This window comes from Salmo salar, chromosome ssa22 (genome assembly GCF_905237065.1).
Source record: "Salmo salar chromosome ssa22, Ssal_v3.1, whole genome shotgun sequence".
Taxonomy (NCBI): domain Eukaryota; kingdom Metazoa; phylum Chordata; class Actinopteri; order Salmoniformes; family Salmonidae; genus Salmo; species Salmo salar.
In genome coordinates this window covers 42,228,649-42,244,639 of record NC_059463.1, presented here as the reverse complement: position 1 = coordinate 42,244,639, position 15,991 = coordinate 42,228,649, and the positions used below count along the sequence as shown (strand labels likewise).

The 15,991-nt window shown below is 45.3% G+C and overlaps 2 protein-coding genes across 13 annotated transcripts in view; one reads left to right on the top strand and one right to left on the bottom strand.

Annotated features, from left to right (window-relative positions):
* The first annotated feature begins 6,210 nt into the window (after positions 1–6,210).
* h1m (linker histone H1M) lies at positions 6,211–8,458 on the top strand. Its single transcript, XM_014167508.2, has 5 exons — positions 6,211–6,504; positions 6,604–6,869; positions 7,117–7,231; positions 7,907–7,950; positions 8,108–8,458. Exons 1-5 carry the CDS (start codon positions 6,411–6,413, stop codon positions 8,441–8,443), a joined length of 855 nt encoding a protein of 284 aa, XP_014022983.2. The 5' UTR covers positions 6,211–6,410; the 3' UTR covers positions 8,444–8,458.
* A 1,211-nt stretch (positions 8,459–9,669) lies between these two features.
* LOC106583454 (transmembrane and coiled-coil domains protein 1) overlaps positions 9,670–15,991 on the bottom strand; it is a 29,523-nt gene continuing 23,201 nt past the window's right edge. For all 12 annotated transcript variants that reach the window (XM_014167641.2, XM_014167648.2, XM_014167643.2 and 9 more), the window contains 4 exons: positions 13,168–13,593; positions 11,485–11,933; positions 11,050–11,185; positions 9,670–10,709 (listed from right to left, as the gene is read on the bottom strand). In XM_014167641.2, the coding sequence (XP_014023116.1) occupies positions 10,395–10,709; positions 11,050–11,185; positions 11,485–11,933; positions 13,168–13,593 (1,326 nt within the window). In that variant the 3' untranslated portion in view covers positions 9,670–10,394. The remainder of the gene's footprint in view (positions 10,710–11,049; positions 11,186–11,484; positions 11,934–13,167; positions 13,594–15,991) is intronic.

Below are 15,991 nucleotides of genomic sequence, written 5' to 3'. Positions count from 1 at the left end.
CGGCACGTTCAAGAGTTTTGGAGAGAAAAGAAAGAAGGGATACTGGTCTGTAGTTGTTGACATCGGAGGGATCGAGTGTAGGTTTTTTCAGAAGGGGTGCAACTCTCGCTCTCTTGAAGACGGAAGGGACGTAGCCAGCGGTCAAGGATGAGTTGATGAGCGAGGTGAGGAAGGGGAGAAGGTCTCCGGAAATGGTCTGGAGAAGAGAGGAGGGGATAGGGTCAAGTGGGCAGGTTGTTGGGCGGCCGGCCGTCACAAGACGCGAGATTTCATCTGGAGAGAGAGGGGAGAAAGAGGTCAAAGCACAGGGTAGGGCAGTGTGAGCAGGACCAGCGGTGTCGTTTGACTTAGCAAACGAGGATCGGATATCGTCAACCTTCTTTTCAAAATGGTTGACGAAGTCATCCGCAGAGAGGGAGGAGGGGGAGGGGGAGGATTCAGGAGGGAGGAGAAGGTAGCAAAGAGCTTCCTAGGGTTAGAGGCAGATGCTTGGAATTTAGAGTGGTAGAAAGTGGCTTTAGCAGCAGAGACAGAAGAGGAGAATGTAGAGAGGAGGGAGTGAAAGGATGCCAGGTCCGCAGGGGAGGCGAGTTTTCCTCCATTTCCGCTCGGCTGCCCGGAGCCCTGTTCTGTGAGCTCGTAGTGAGTCGTCGAGCCACGGAGCAGGAGGGGAGGACCGAGCCGGCCTGGAGGATAGGGGACAGAGAAAATCAAAGGATGCAGAAAGGGAGGAGAGGAGGGTTGAGGAGGCAGAATCAGGAGATAGGTTGGAGAAGGTTTGAGCAGAGGGAAGAGATGATAGGATGGAAGAGGAGAGAGTAGCGGGAGAGAGAGAGCGAAGGTTGGGACGGCGCAATACCATCCGAGTAGGGGCAGAGTGAGAAGTGTTGGATGAGAGCAAGAGGGAAAAGGATACAAGGTAGTGGTCGGAGATTTGGAGGGGAGTTGCAATGAGATTAGTGGAAGAACAGCATCTAGTAAAGATGAGGTCAAGCGTATTGCCTGCCTTGTGAGTAGGGGGGGAAGGTGAGAGGGTGAGGTCAAAAGAGGAGAGGAGTGGAAAGAAGGAGGCAGAGAGGAATGAGTCAAAGGTAGATGTGGGGAGGTTAAAGTCACCCAGAACTGTGAGAGGTGAGCCATCCTCAGGAAAGGAACTTATCAATGTGTCAAGCTCATTGATGAACTCTCCAAGGGAACCTGGAGGGCGATAAATGATAAGGATGTTAAGCTTGAAAGGGCTGGTAACTGTGACAGCATGGAATTCAAATGAGGAGATAGACAGATGGGTCAGGGGAGAAAGAGAGAATGTCCACTTGGGAGAGATGAGGATTCCAGTGCCACCACCCCGCTGGCTCGATGCTCTAGGGGTATGCGAGAACACGTGGGCAGACGAAGAGAGAGCAGTAGGAGTAGCAGTGTTATCTGTGGTAATCCATGTTTCCGTCAGCGCCAGGAAGTCTAGGGACTGGAGGGTAGCATAGGCTGAGATGAACTCAGCCTTGTTGGCTGCAGACCGGCAGTTCCAGAGGCTGCCGGAGACCTGGAACTCCACATGGGTCGTGCGCGCTGGGACCACCAGGTTAGAGTGGCAGCGGCCACGCGGTGTGAAGCGTTTGTATGGCCTGTGCAGAGAGGAGAGAACAGGGATAGACAGACACATAGTTGACAAGCTACAGAAGTGTTGTTTCTTGTATTATTGTCTCTTGTGTCTTTAGAGAACTGTTTCACTTTGATATCCTTTTTCTTCTGTCCTGATTTTCTCTTTCTTTTCTTCTGTTAACTAGATATTCTTTGTTGTTCTTCGTTAGCTAGCTAGCTTCTTCCAAGAGTCCCTAGCAACATTGAATTGAATTGAAACTCAGAATTCAGATGCTCTTGTTGTTCTTTTACAAGACTAAATGTGAAATGTGTGTGTACCTGTAATGTTGCTACACATTCACTTTTCGTTTTTTCAGACACACACACACCTCTTCACCACTCCTCTCTGTAGCTCAGATCTCCAGTGCCCTGCCCTCTTTCTCTTTATGGCCATGTCTGAAATCCCCCTACTACGTCTTTATGAGTAGACCCTGTATCTGTCTGCAGTTGTGTCAAAAAGACATGCTCTTGCTGCCCTCTTACAGATTACAGGTGATTTACACGCACATACATGCACACACACACACACACACACACACACACACACCTCTTTCAATTTTTTGGTAAAAATATTTATAACACTAATACTTGTCATGTTGTTTCCTGTATAATACTGATGTTAATGGGAGAGGTGTGGTCTTTACTCCTAAATTTCACTTAATTTAACTTCCAAACTAAGAGAAACAATGAGACATAAAATATACTGAGGAAAAAATGCTATTTTATGGACAACGGTGGAAGGTTCTTAAAATAACCTTTGTGTTAGGGGCCTCCTAAAAGAGCCGTTTCACTCCACGGCATGCTGCCATGGGACTTCACCTGCTAGCGATGTGAAGTAGGTGGTCAGCTTCTCCCTTACCTGGAGTGCCTATCTATGGGCATTGTTGACACCTGCCCTGGTAACATCAGGTAGGTGACCATTTGGCGTGCCCATCTCCAGCCGGAGCGGCTCCTGGGATTCCCTCCGCAGGTGGTTGTGGAGAGCACGCAGGCATCAACATTTGAAGGGCTGAGACCAAGAACTCTCTGGAACATTCTCCACCTGGCTGCCAGAATCCCAAAGACACATTCAACAACTTACCTTGCCCTGGACAGTAATTTGTTGAACATCCTTACAGGCCTTGGCAATGGCAGCTGGCATCCAGGATAGGGCCTCATGAGATTGGGCCTCAAAGGGAAGGCCTCGTCACCGACGAAGACGTGGGGAACAGGTCCCAGGTCTTCAGCCCCAGGGAGTGATGCAGGTTGTGGAATCTCCAGGGTGCCATCCTGAAGTGACTGGCCGAAGGCAGAGTCCCAGAGGGTCCTGCCATCACTTCCCTTGCCGTAAGCACCAACATCAACGACACGGAAACAGTAGTTGGCATTTACAACAGCCAAGAGTACAACTGAATATGAACCCTTGTAGTTGTAGAATTGCAAACCCGAGCACGGTGGAGCCTGGATTACTACATGTTTCCCGTCAATGGAGCCAAGACAGTTGGGGAAATCCCACCTCTCCAGGAACTCAGCAGTGATGTACCTCCAGTCTTCCTCCTTGGGGACAGGCATGTAACCCAAAAGAGTTCTACCTGGAACCAAAAAGGGTTATCCTACAGGAACAGCCGAAGAACCCTTTTGGAACCCTTTTTTCTAAGAGTGTACATGATTCCAATAAGAATGCAATGAATGACTGTAACTGTCTTGAAACACAAGTGGTCCTGGAGAAGACTAGCCTACCTTCATCAGGGCAGAAGGCACCGCAACATTCTTTTCATTTGGTAACATTTAATCATTAAAAAAATGATTTTAAACAAACTTTGGGAAAAGTAATAGGCCTAATGAACATTGTGTAAAAGTACATCTGATATCACATAGGGGCTATTAACTAGAGAGCCCTTTAGCTAGCGAGGTTGCACATAAAATACAGTGCATTCGGAAAGTATTCAGACCCCTTGACTTTTTCCACATTTTGTTACATTACAGCCTTATTCTACAATTGAGTAAATATTTTTTTCCCCTCATCAATCTACACACAATACCCCATAATACCAGCAAAAACAGATTTTTAGAAATGTTTGCGCATGAATAAAATAAACCTTATTTGCATAAGTATTTGGAGTCTTGCTATGAGACCTGAAATTGAGCTCAGGAGCATCCTGTTTCCATTGATCATCCTTGAGATGTTTCTACAACTTGATTGGAGTCCACCTGTGGTAAATTCAATTGATTGGACATGATTTGGAAAGGCACACGCCTGTCTATATAAGGCCCCACAGTTGACAGTACATGTCAGAGCAAAAACCAAGCCATAATGTCGAAAGGAATTATCGGTAGCGCTCCGGGACAGGATTGTGTCGAGGCACAGATCTGGGGATGGGTAAAAAAACAAACATTTCTGCAGCATTGAAGGTCCAAGAACACAGTGGCCTCCATCATTCTTAAATGGAATAAGTTTGGAACCACCAAGACTCTTCCTAGAGCTGGCCACTTGGCCAAACTGAGCAATCAGGTGAGAATGGACTTGGGCAGGGAGGTGACCAAGAACCCGGTGGTCGCTCTGACAGAGCTCTAGAGTTCATCTGTGGAAATGGGAGAACCTTCCAGAAGGACAACCATCTCTGCAGCACTCCACCAATCAGGCCTTTATGGTAGAGTGGCCAGACGGAAGCCACTCCTCAGTAAAAGGCACATGACAGCCCGCTTGGAGTTTGCCAAAAGGCATCTAAAGGACTCTCAGACCATGAGAAACAAGATTCTCTGAACCAAGATTGAACTCTTTGGCCTGAATGCCAAGCGTCACGTCTGGAGGAAACCTGGCATCATCCCTACGGTGAAGCATGGTGGTGACAGCATCATGCTGTGGGGATGTTTTTCAGCGGCAGGGTCTGGGAGACTAGTCAGAATTGAGGGAAAGATGAACGGGGCAAAGTACAGAGAGATCCTTGCTGAAAACCTGCTCCAGAGCGATCAGGACCTCAGACTGGGGCGACGGTTCACCTTTCAACAGGACAACGACCCTAAACACACAGCCAAGACAAAGCAGGAGTGGTTTCGGGACAAGTCTCTGAATGTCCTTGAGTGGCCCAGCCAGAGCCCGGACTTGAACCCGATTGAACATCTCTGGAGAGATCTGAAAATAGCTGAGCAGCGACGCTCCCCATCCAAACTGACAGAGCATGAGAGGATCTGCAGAGAAGAATGGGAGAAACTCCCAATATACAGGTGTGCCAAGCTTGTAGCGTCATACCCAAGAAAACTCGAGGCTGTAATCGCTGCCAAAGGTGCTTCAACAAAGTAAAGGGTCTGAATACTTATGTAAATGTGATATTGCCATTTTTTATTTTGTATAAATTTGCCAAAAATTCGAAACCTGTTTTTGTCTTTAATACATTTTAGAATAAGGCTGTAATGTAACAAAATGTGCAAAAAGTGAAGGGGTCTGAATACTTCCTGAATGCACTGTATATCTAATATCAATCAATTACGGTATCAAAGGCTTTAAAAGTCATTTTAATTTTCCTTACCGGAGACAAATTGCCAGGCGTTCAATTGGGCTGATGTACTCCCGGTAGTTGGTATCCATCCGGGCGATCCTGTCTCCAACCATCTGGAGCAGGTGATCGAACTGGCTTCGGTCCAGACAAAAGTAGCTTTGGAATTCCTCTCCAAACAGTCAAAGCTCTTGAATGAGATGGTGGAACTCCCCTGCCTGCTTTTGGGACTTCAACCATCCCTGGACCCACACAGACCAGTGCATTCGGCGGGGCTGGTCCCAGTCCAACAGCACGATCAAGATCACCTTGCACAACATTGGTCTCATTGTTGAAAGAGCCTACTCTCTACTATCTTGACTATTTATTATTGTCATTTCCTCCAACTATGCATTTTTAAGGTAAATTATATTATAGGCTGTCACAAATGTGTAGATATCATCGAATAAATAATGTTTTTTTCTTTGTAAATCATTTTTATAAAAAATTCAAAGAAATTCTGGAGTCACACTTTTTTTAAATTATGTAATCCCACAATATTTTTTACTAGATATGTGTGAAGTTCAACATTCCCAGTATGCTACTTTCTGTCAAGTCTAGGCATACAATTTGATGCATACATTCGATAAATCCAACATATGGACCACACAGAATGCATTGCAACTGCAAGGCAAACGCAGCGTTCGATTGGAAATTAATGTACTTCTGGTGTAACCAAAACGCAATGACTCAGTTCCTGTGATCTAGGTGTAGCACCTTCATCACACCTACTGCGTTATTATGCAAAATGATACGCAACATCCTCTGGAAACGTGTGCAACAAAAGTTCAACATTCACCTCCTGCTACCATTTCCTTCAAGCCATCTAAGCATACAGTTTGATGCATAGTTCGATAAATCCAACATATGCACCACACAGAACACACTGCAACTGCCTCTGCAACACAATGCTGCAAGGCAAACGCAGTATTCCATTGGAAATGAATCTACTTCTGGTGTACCAAAATGCAATAACACTGTCGGCGTGATTGAAGCCAGAGCAGTAAATGTAAGCAGCTGATCAGCGCTATAAAGGAAAGGATGCAAAGAAGGAACAGAGGCGAGGAAAGGAATCGACTTCACACTAGTGGGATGTGTCCTGAGTGGTAGCCAACCTAATAACTATGAGCACCTGTTTGATGAACCGCGTGGTTTGCGGCGGAGTTGTTTGGAGTGCATAAAATTGGAATCCAATACAGTTTTAAACGCAAGAAAATAGGCGTTCTGTTTTTAAGTTAATTTAAGATTTATCGTTAGAAAATGGCACCTAAAAAAACGGTAGCTTCCGAAGAAGGAATCGCATCTTCTGACTCACCCAACAAAGATGAGAAAGTGTCGGGAAAAGCTAAATCCGGTTTGTAACGCATGTGTTGTTTAGGCCAGTAAGGGTATCCAAATATTACTGATATTTCGTTAGTTTACGGTTATAAGTTGTTCATTTTAATTTTGTTAGAGTCCAGCAAAGCACCCGATGTGGCACAGAAAACCCCCCTTCATCCACCAACGATGATGATGGTCAAAGAAGCGCTTAAGGAATTGGATTCTCGAAAGGGGGTTTCCTCGCAGGCCATTCGTAGCTACATAAGAGAGAAATATCCATCTTTGGACCAGGTGAGGTTGAAGTACATGATGCGCAAGGCCCTGAACAAAGGAATCGAGAGCGGGGTATTAGTGAGGCCACCTAACTCCACTGCAAGCGGCGCACAGGGGAGGTTTCGGGTACGTGACCCTTACTATCTTTTTTTGGTTAGGATAACTAACTAGGACTACAGATGTCAACCAATTAAATACTTTCCTGTGTGTGGTAGCGTACCTGCCAAATGTGCCTATTGGATTTGGTACCAACTTTTGAATGCACACTTGAGGATCGGTGTTTATTATACAAGTTAACGTTACATCAAAACATTGCGTTGAACAGGGGTTTGCTGTTTATAAAATGTAGTCCGTCTTCACCCTCCCTTTCCAGCTTGCAGGCAGGGGTAATGTGAAGGAGCCCAAGCCTAAAGCCACTGAGAACACTAATCCCAATGTGGCGAAGGCTTCCAAGGCTGGAGCCAAGAAGACCAAGGAGAAGGAAGCAGGTAAACTGAATCTATTGCTCTCATCACGCCTTAGGGTTACGTCTAAACCCATCTGCCCAATTGGTTGGGATAATTGTTGTTTATTGAACAACACATTGCAATGGAGGGCATTGAACAATGTAGGGCTGGGAATAGCCAGGGACCTTGTGATGCATTATCACGATACTTAGGTGCTGATGTTCCAAACCCAGATAACAAGCACACCTTTGGCAGACTTATGAAATTGCATGGGGAATGTGTCGTTTGGAGCACGTTTGCACATTGGGACGATGTCGGTGAGACATCCGAATAGAATGTTTGACTGATGTATAAGCAATGTAGAGTTAAGAATTTAGGCATTCTAAATTAATCTGCAGGACTTTGGGCAGATGTATTTGTGCTATCTGGGAGCATATTGCTCACTAATGTCTGCTGTAGAACATGAGAAATTAGTTTTAATCAGTCATGGAAATAAATGTGCTGAGAACATTGGTTCACTAATTAAAAAGATGGAGCACAAGCAATGCACTATCTAGAGAAATCAGTTTTTTACAAGTTGCTACTTCGAGTCTAGGTATTGGTATAATATCACTAACTTTTCTTTGTCAGAACAATGCTCATTCATGACTTGTATTAGTATCTCACTTCTCCTTTTTGTGGTGTCATGATTGCATGTCGCTCCATTTACATCACTAGTTTCTGAGACAAGAACTACAGCCAAAAAGCAGAAGACTTCAGAGGCAAGTTTTTTTTCTTCTATTGGTATAGTTCAAGTGGGTAAGCAGTTTATGTACCTAGGTCATAATGGGTACTGTTCCGTTTGGGCTTTATCATGGCAAAATGTTAGCTCATCAATGTGTGATTGTATGGCAAATCTAAGTCATTTTTATGTTTAAGGATGCAAAACCCAAGAAGGCTCCTGGTGGCTCCAAGGTGGCCCCTACGAAGAAGCCCAAGGCGAAGAGGCCTGCAGTGGAAGGAGGGGCTGAGGTGGCTGCTGAGGACCAGCCCAAAGCACTGAAGACCACCAAAGCAGCCAAGAAGGGCGAGGGGGCAGCCAAGAAGGGCGAGGGGGCAGCCAAGAAGGGCGAGGGGGCAGCCAAGAAGGGCGAGGGGGCAGCCAAGAAGGGCGAGGGGGCAGCCAAGAAGGGCGAGGGGGCAGCCAAGAAGGGCGAGGGGGCTCCTGCCGCTAGAACCACAGGGAAACGAGGCAAGAAGGGAGCAGCTGAGTAACTGTTCTCCTTTCATCCAAATGTGGGTTTTAAAGATTAACTTTCTATATTTTTGAATAAAGCTTATTTCTTTGAAGTTGTTGTGGTATCCTTTAGTCTAGACCTGCATACTAAACTCAGCAAAAAAGAAACATCCTCTCACTGTCAACAGGCTTTATTTTCAGGAAACTTAACATGTGTATGAACATAAGATTCAACAACTGAACAAGTTCCACAGAAATGGAATAATGTGTCCCTGAACAAAGGGGGGGGGGTCAAAAGTAACAATGCAGCTGGTGGCCAAACCAGATACTAAGTACATCTCCTGATGGACTGCACCCAGATTTGCCAGTTCTTTCTGTGAGATGTTACCCCACTATTCCACCAAGGTACCTGCAAGTTCCTGGGGGGAATGGCCCTACCCTCCGATCCAACAGGTCCCAGATGTGCGCAATTAGATTGAGCCGGGCTCTTCGCTGGCCATGGCAGCACACTGACATTCCTGTCTTGCAGGAAATCACAAGGCGACGGTGTGCTTTAGGACCATATGACCACCTCCGAGCGGCAGGGTAGGCTGGAGTGTTTGTTGCACCCACCTGGTGTCCCAGGTCTAAATCTGTCCTTAGAGGGCATGGAACTAGCTTTGAGGCCCCTTTCCTTTTTGTAAAAACAATGCAAGTTTGACTCTTTAAATGCTTGTGGCAGTTGAAACAACTCTTGGGGGGCTGGAGAAATTAACTATGGTAAAGCAAGCTTTCGGGTAGGCCATTGTAAATAGTCTTACCGGACTTAAATTGGTGTACAGGCAATTTCATGAGTCAAATTGGTATAGCCATTTAGACCTCTTCTGCCAGGTGAATTGCATTACTAGTACACCTGGGTTCACCACTGCACGATGTATAGTTATACAAGGTTGGTGTTCACTCTAGTCAGGACTAACCATCTACTGGATACATTTGCCATTAGATGTATGGGTCAAACATGAAAACGCACCTCAGCTTGTCCACAAGGACACATTGATCATACCAAATGTTCTGTAGTGTACTCCAACCAGAGCCTTGCTCAATCATTTCCAATAGAATGCTGTGTTTGCATTGCAATAAATGGTAGGTGAATGTTGCTGTGTACCATTTTGGGCAGTGACACTGGTTCTTCCCTGGAAGTTTGATCTAATTCTCAAGTCAGCCAGGAGATCTATAAAACAGTGCTGTGGACCTGGATGTGAGAAAGGAAACAAACATCACCCAGTCATGGTTGTTTGGCTCAAGGACCAGTCCATCTTTATTAATAAAAAGTACTATTTTTATTCTCACTAATAGAAACAGTACGGAAGCACAGTCTGAGCATTTTTACAGCTCTTCAAGTATGTTCATTGTCTCTGCAGGGGGCAGGACCAATGGGCAGGGCTTCTCAAGCTGAGCATATTCCCGACTCAGCGTCCTTATCCAATCAGGCTCATCATTGCGTTCAGCTTGTCCATATAAAACACACTGCTCGAGAACCCATCAATTGCTTGATCCAGTTAGATTTTGTCCACAGCAGTGTACTGTAGTTAGTCTATCAATCCTCCCAGAAAGACAAGCAGACTGGAGTGATTGAGAAGAGAGACAGAGGAAGGGAGAGATTTTAGGGTTAGAAAGAGAAAAGGAATAGCGAAAGGGGAGGACACTAGCCATGTGGATCAGCAAAATGCCAGCTGTTCATTATCCATACCAGCCACGAGAGAGAGCCCTCAATCATCTGCATTAATGATAATGAATTCTAATGCAATAAACATCCACGTGTAAACAAATTCACTCCTCCTTTCCACTAAGCCCCACCCACTGGGCTGGCCTGGCGCCACTACAGTTGCATCAGAGGTCGTGCATGGGTTAGTTAGTCCCCTCTCGTCCCGCCAGGCCCTGCGTCGCCATCCCTGATTGTTACGAGAGCCCCGGCACCTCTGTTGTCGTTCATTGAGGCCCCCCTGCAGGTCAACTCGGGGACAACAGGAAGCGGTCCAAGTACTGGGAGATGACCTCCCAGTTCCTCCAGAGGAAGGCGAGGAGGACAACAAGGAGCAGCGTTGAGAAGGTGCGGCTACGCGTCTTCATTAAGGGCACCACGCAGTTGGCCACAGTGGAGACGAACACCAGGAGCACGGCCATGACGGCTAGCAGCACGTTGATGAGCTTGCCCAGCAGGGTTCGGGCCGTGGCGTTCTCCAGGCCCTCTAGCTGGACCACCTGCTGCTGCTGCTGCTGCAGCTCCATCTTGGAGATCCGCGTCTGGCACGCCTCCAACGCCTCCTACAGGAGGAGGGGAGAGAGACAGGGTTATCAAGACGGCCATGGTTCACACAGCGTGGAATGTCAACAACACACTTCAGCACAAACATGGCTAGACATAACTACCGTACCACATACCGGGGGGGGGTCATTGAGAAGACCATGGATCACCGTGTGAAACACTTTCACAATTCAGCACAAACAACTAGGACACAACTACTGTACCATGTAGCATGATAATAGTACAAAAAATGGCCCAGACTAAGAATACGCCTTGGGTTCACTGGAGATGCACTGGAGCTAAAAGTAAAGTATAATCAATTCCATAATCTTTCTTTCAAGTAGTGGAGAAACAACCTACCTGAATGTCTCTGGCTCTCTCATAGGACTGATAGGTGATCTTCTCCTCCATGCTGGCCAGCTCCTGCTTCAGGTTGAGGATCTCATTCTGGTGGAGCTCTGTTAGGTCGTTGAGCTGCTCCTCCAGACGCTCACACCTGGAGACACACAGAGGTCAGGTACCGATCACACACACTTCCTTTCATAAAGGTGGAGGAGATGTTTTCTGTTGCTGAGTGAGAATAATACATTCTTTTGAACAGAAAGTGTTTAATAACAAGACAGGTTTGTATTTATGAGCGATTTGTGCAAGTGCTGAGTTCAGGGAGGAGTGGTAAATACATGCAGACTTCAGGTTATCACATAAGTATTAGTGACAGTCCGTGTCCTTTGTAAACGAGGACTCGGTAAAGTGTATGTAATACCTGCGAGGTTGTGTGTGGCAGTGACTGGTTACCTGTATCTCTCCTCCTGCAGGGCCTGTATGATCATCGTGTAGTCTCTCTGGTAGTGACTTTTCAGGCTGTTGAAGGACTCATCCAGCCGTCCCTGGTTGTCCCGGAGCTCCTGCACCTCGTGGAGCAGCGTGTCCAAGCCCAATGACTGGCCGGGGTCCAGGGTGTTAAGACCCTTAGAGCTGGGCGGGCCCCCGGGGACGCTGTTAGCCCCCGCCGAGCCCGAGCTGGCACTAGAGCAGTCGTCCTCACTGCCGTACTTTGGGCTGGAAGCCCCCCCCAGACCGTGACCATCCTCCTGGGGTTCGTCGAGGGAGTCCTTCAGGGACGAAATGTTGTCAGCGCTGCCAAACTTGTTGCGGATGAGGGAGGCGATCTCTCGGGGCTTGGACACCACGGCCCCAGCTGCAGAGTGAGTGGCGTGGGAGAAGCTGGAGAGGCCACCAGTCACCTGTAGGGAAAGACAGGTCAGTTACTAAGTGGGGTGGGACTAAGGTGTGAATTAAAGGAGATTTTGACAACAGCATTGTTGAATACTCGTTCGTGATTGGCTAGAAGGGCTCTAGAATGGACATTAAAACCAGATAACAGGACAGTTTGAAAATATAAAAATCAGGACACCTTGCAATCATGAATTTCTCTGGTCTTTAGTGTTGCAGTCATGACGCAAGTGGCGCTATGCTGTCAAATCCCCCCATGTTTCTAGTTTTACCATCTGTTTTCAGCATCAGGTGTTTTTGAATTTGGTTGTCATATTGGAAGGTTTGCTAACAACAAACTATTTAGACATCTTCTAGCCTAGTGTTTGATATGCAATGCAATCTCCTCGTAATTAACATTTCTAGCTATGCCAGGCAAAATCTAGCACCATCAGCTCATTGTTGTATCTTAATGAATGTCAATGGAAAACAGCTTAAATAAATGCAAATGCAGCTACTTTATTGTTATTCTGGCTGCAGAGGTCATGCCTGTGTTAGCCAGCGAGCATGGCAACAGAACATATAGAACCAACAACTGGGTTGCGTCCCTAGCATCTCAAAGATAAGTAAATAAACAAAACAATTGTATTTCAACCGGTAATTGTGTGCTTTAGTATTGTTTTCTTTGGAAACTGTGGTATAAGCGGGATAAACGCCTCTGTTATATACATTACCTTGGAAAAATTTACTCTGCAAAGTCATCCATTATTTCCAAGATAATCTACAGAATGTCTGTGTTAATCCCTTACTTAATGGACAGGGACATAGATATACTAGATCTGGGTTCAAACACAATTTGAAATCTTTCAAATATTTTTAGTGTTTTCTTTAGTCTGCCTGGAGTGCCAGATAGGCCAGGTATGATGTTTTGCAACTATTCTATTGGTTCCATTGCGCCAATCAAGCCCAGCTAAAGTATTATAAATTATTTCAAATAGTAATTTTGAACACAGGTCTGAGAGATAGGTATTCTACATGTGTTCTATAGGACTCTGTTAGAAGCTGTGTACTGCTAACCACTCTGCAAAGAAGTCAAGGACAGGTGGCTAAGACCAGACAAATTGTACATTTGCGGTGGTACTACTCGCAGTGGCACACTACAGTGGTAGGAATTAGTATGACAGTGGTGAAAAATAAGTGGGATGACTAACAAAACAGCTCACAGGGAAAGTAAATGTGATTAAAAATGTTCATAACAGCCCTGACCTTGGCACCCACGTCCTTGAGGCCTTGGTGCATGTCTCGGAGCACATCTTTGGGCTGACGGGGGATCCCGTTGTGCTCCACCTCTTTCAGCTTGCGCTGATAGCGCTCCAACTTCCTCTGCAGCTGCTGGATGGTCTGGGCTGATTTCTGGTTCTTCTTCTCAAACACCTGTTTAATGCGGGCACTCTGCTGCTTGTCTGCGTTGTTAGCCAGCTTCAGGTACTCTGCCACATTGTCGTCTCTGGCCCTCTGCTCAATCTTGATCTGTTCGGTGAGCTTGAGGATCTTCTGCTGCAGCTGGGCGATGGCCTGTTTTGTGCGCTGGGGGTCGGGGGTGCTGTCCACTGAGTCCAGCCCATAGCTGTCGGCGCCATAGGAAATAGCGTTGGGCGATATGGCCGGGCCGGAGCCATCCAGACGATCCAGCTGACCAAGGAAAGGGAGAGAAGATAAAAGGAAGACGGAAATAAGAGATCAGAGACTGACGTGTGAGATTGAAGGAGAGTGTAAAAATAACTAAATTGAACTGGAAGAGGAAGGCCTATTATATCAACAGGGGAAATATTGAGTTTCATCATTTCATAAACTATCATGATCATTCGGCTGCAAAACAGTCAACCACAAGCTTCCTCCAGTTGCTATGGTCACTATTTGATGTGGTTGAAGAAACTTGTCTTCATCCTACATCAGACCTTGTATGTATATGAAACTAGAGCACTAACATAATAAACCAGCCAATACCAACACCCTATAATCATAAGGTTACCTACCATTATACTCAGACTGGTTTCCCATAATGTGTAAAACAGCTGGGAAAACCTTTCATATATTAACGCAGAGGAATCCATGTGTGTAATCTGAGCAGTAATCCATCAGACAGGGATGCCATAAAAACTGTGTGCCACCTCATACATAACTCTGAAGAAGCTTAAGGCTCAACCAGGAAAATAAAATATTAGTGCCTTAAAGTATTCACACCCGGACGACTTATTCCACATTTTGTTGTGTTACAGCCTACATTCAAAATAGATTAAATAAAAACAAAATGTCTCACCTGTCAACACACAATACCCCATTATTACAATGTGAAAACATAATCAATGTTTTGTAGAAGCACCTTTGGCGGCGATTACAGCTGAGAGTCTTTAAGAGCTGGGTAAGTCTAAGAGCTTTACACACCTGGATTGTACAATATTTGCCAATTATGCTTTTTAAAATTCTTTAAGCTCTCAAATTGATTGTTGCTAGACAGCCATTTTAAAGTCTTGTTATAGATTTTCAAGATAATTTATGTCAAAACTGTAACTAGGCCACTCAGGAACATTCAATGTCGTCTTAGTAAGCAACTCCAGTGTAGATTTGGTTATTGTCCTGCTGAAAGGTGAATTGTGTCTGTTGGAAAGCAGACTGAACAAGGTTTTACTCTAGGATTGTGCCTGTGCTTATAGCTGTATTACGTTTATTTGTATCCGAAATAACTTCCTAGTTCTTACCGATGACAAGTATACCAATAACATGATGCAGCCACCACAAGGCTTGAAAATATGAAGAGTGGTACTCAGTGATGTGTTTGCCCCAGACATAACGCTTTGTACTCATGACAAAAAGTGTATTTCTTTGCCACATCTTTTGCAGTATTACTTAAGTGCCTCATTGCAAACAGGATGCTTGTTTTGTCTTCCTTCTTTTCACTCTGTCATTTAGGTTAGTATTGTGGAGTAACTACAATGTTGTTGATCCATCCTCAGTTCTCACATCACAACCATTAAAAACTGTTTTAAAATCACAATTGGCCTCATGGTGAAATCCCTGAGCAGTTCCCTTCCTCTCCGGCAACTGAGTTAGGAAGGACGCCTGTATCTTTGTAGTAACACCACCCAAAGCCTAATTAATAACTTCACCACGCTCAAAGGGATAGTCAGCATCTTTTTTTTTTTTTAACACATCTTCAGTGCCATTTTTAGTGAGGCATTGAAAAACCTGGTGTTTGTGGTTGAATCTGTGCTTGAAATTCACTAATCGATAAAGGGACCTTACAGATAATTGTATGTCTAGGGTACACCGATGCGGTTGTTATTTTAAAAAATCATGTTAACCACTTTTATTGAACATGGAATGAGTCCATGCAACTTATGTGACTTGTTAAGCACATTTTTATTCCTAAACTTATTTAGGCTTGGCATAACAAAGGGGTTGAATACTTGTTGACAAGACATTTCAACTTTACATTTTTTATTAATTTCTAAAATGTTCTACAAACAAAATTCCACTTTGCCATTATAGGTTATTGTGTGTAGATCAGTGACACATCTAAATGTAATCCTTTTTAAATTCAGGCTGTAACAACATGTGGAAAAAGTAAAGGGGTGTGAATACTTTCTGAAGGCACTATGTTCTCAAATCAATTTGCTATAAACAGATTCTGGAATGGCAGTGTTCGAGGTCAGAAGAGAATTCACTTTGTGCAGAGAGGGGTTCTGTGCTGTTCTTGGGGGTTGGGAAAGACGTAGGCCACCACAGTGGGGTTGTGAGTACATCCCCCTTTCCATCACTGTCAGCTCAGACTGCTTGTGTAAAAGACAGGACTGTTGTTGCTCTTTCTAAGAATGACAGACTGTCGACTGAGTCCCTCAACCACAGCCATGTCTCGATGCTAGTTAGACCCTAGTCCGATAGCTGCTCGTAAGGACAGTTCATTGCAGTATGCACAGACAGCTTAGCCTTATCCACCCAACAGTCAGATTCATACCCGTACTTCTCAAAAGGCTTGGGGGTGTCATCAAGCATTGTGAGATGACTGCCAGGGATATGCACTGTGCTTGAT

Excerpts from the sequence above, each read along its gene's own strand:
- h1m (XM_014167508.2), top strand. The coding sequence starts at position 6,411 with ATGGCACCTAAAAAAACGGTAGCTTCCGAAGAAGGAATCGCATCTTCT. Across the intron at positions 7,232-7,906 it reads GACCAAGGAGAAGGAAGCAG|TTTCTGAGACAAGAACTACA; the intron begins GTAAACTGAATC and ends TTACATCACTAG. Across the intron at positions 7,951-8,107 it reads AAAAGCAGAAGACTTCAGAG|GATGCAAAACCCAAGAAGGC; the intron begins GCAAGTTTTTTT and ends TTTATGTTTAAG.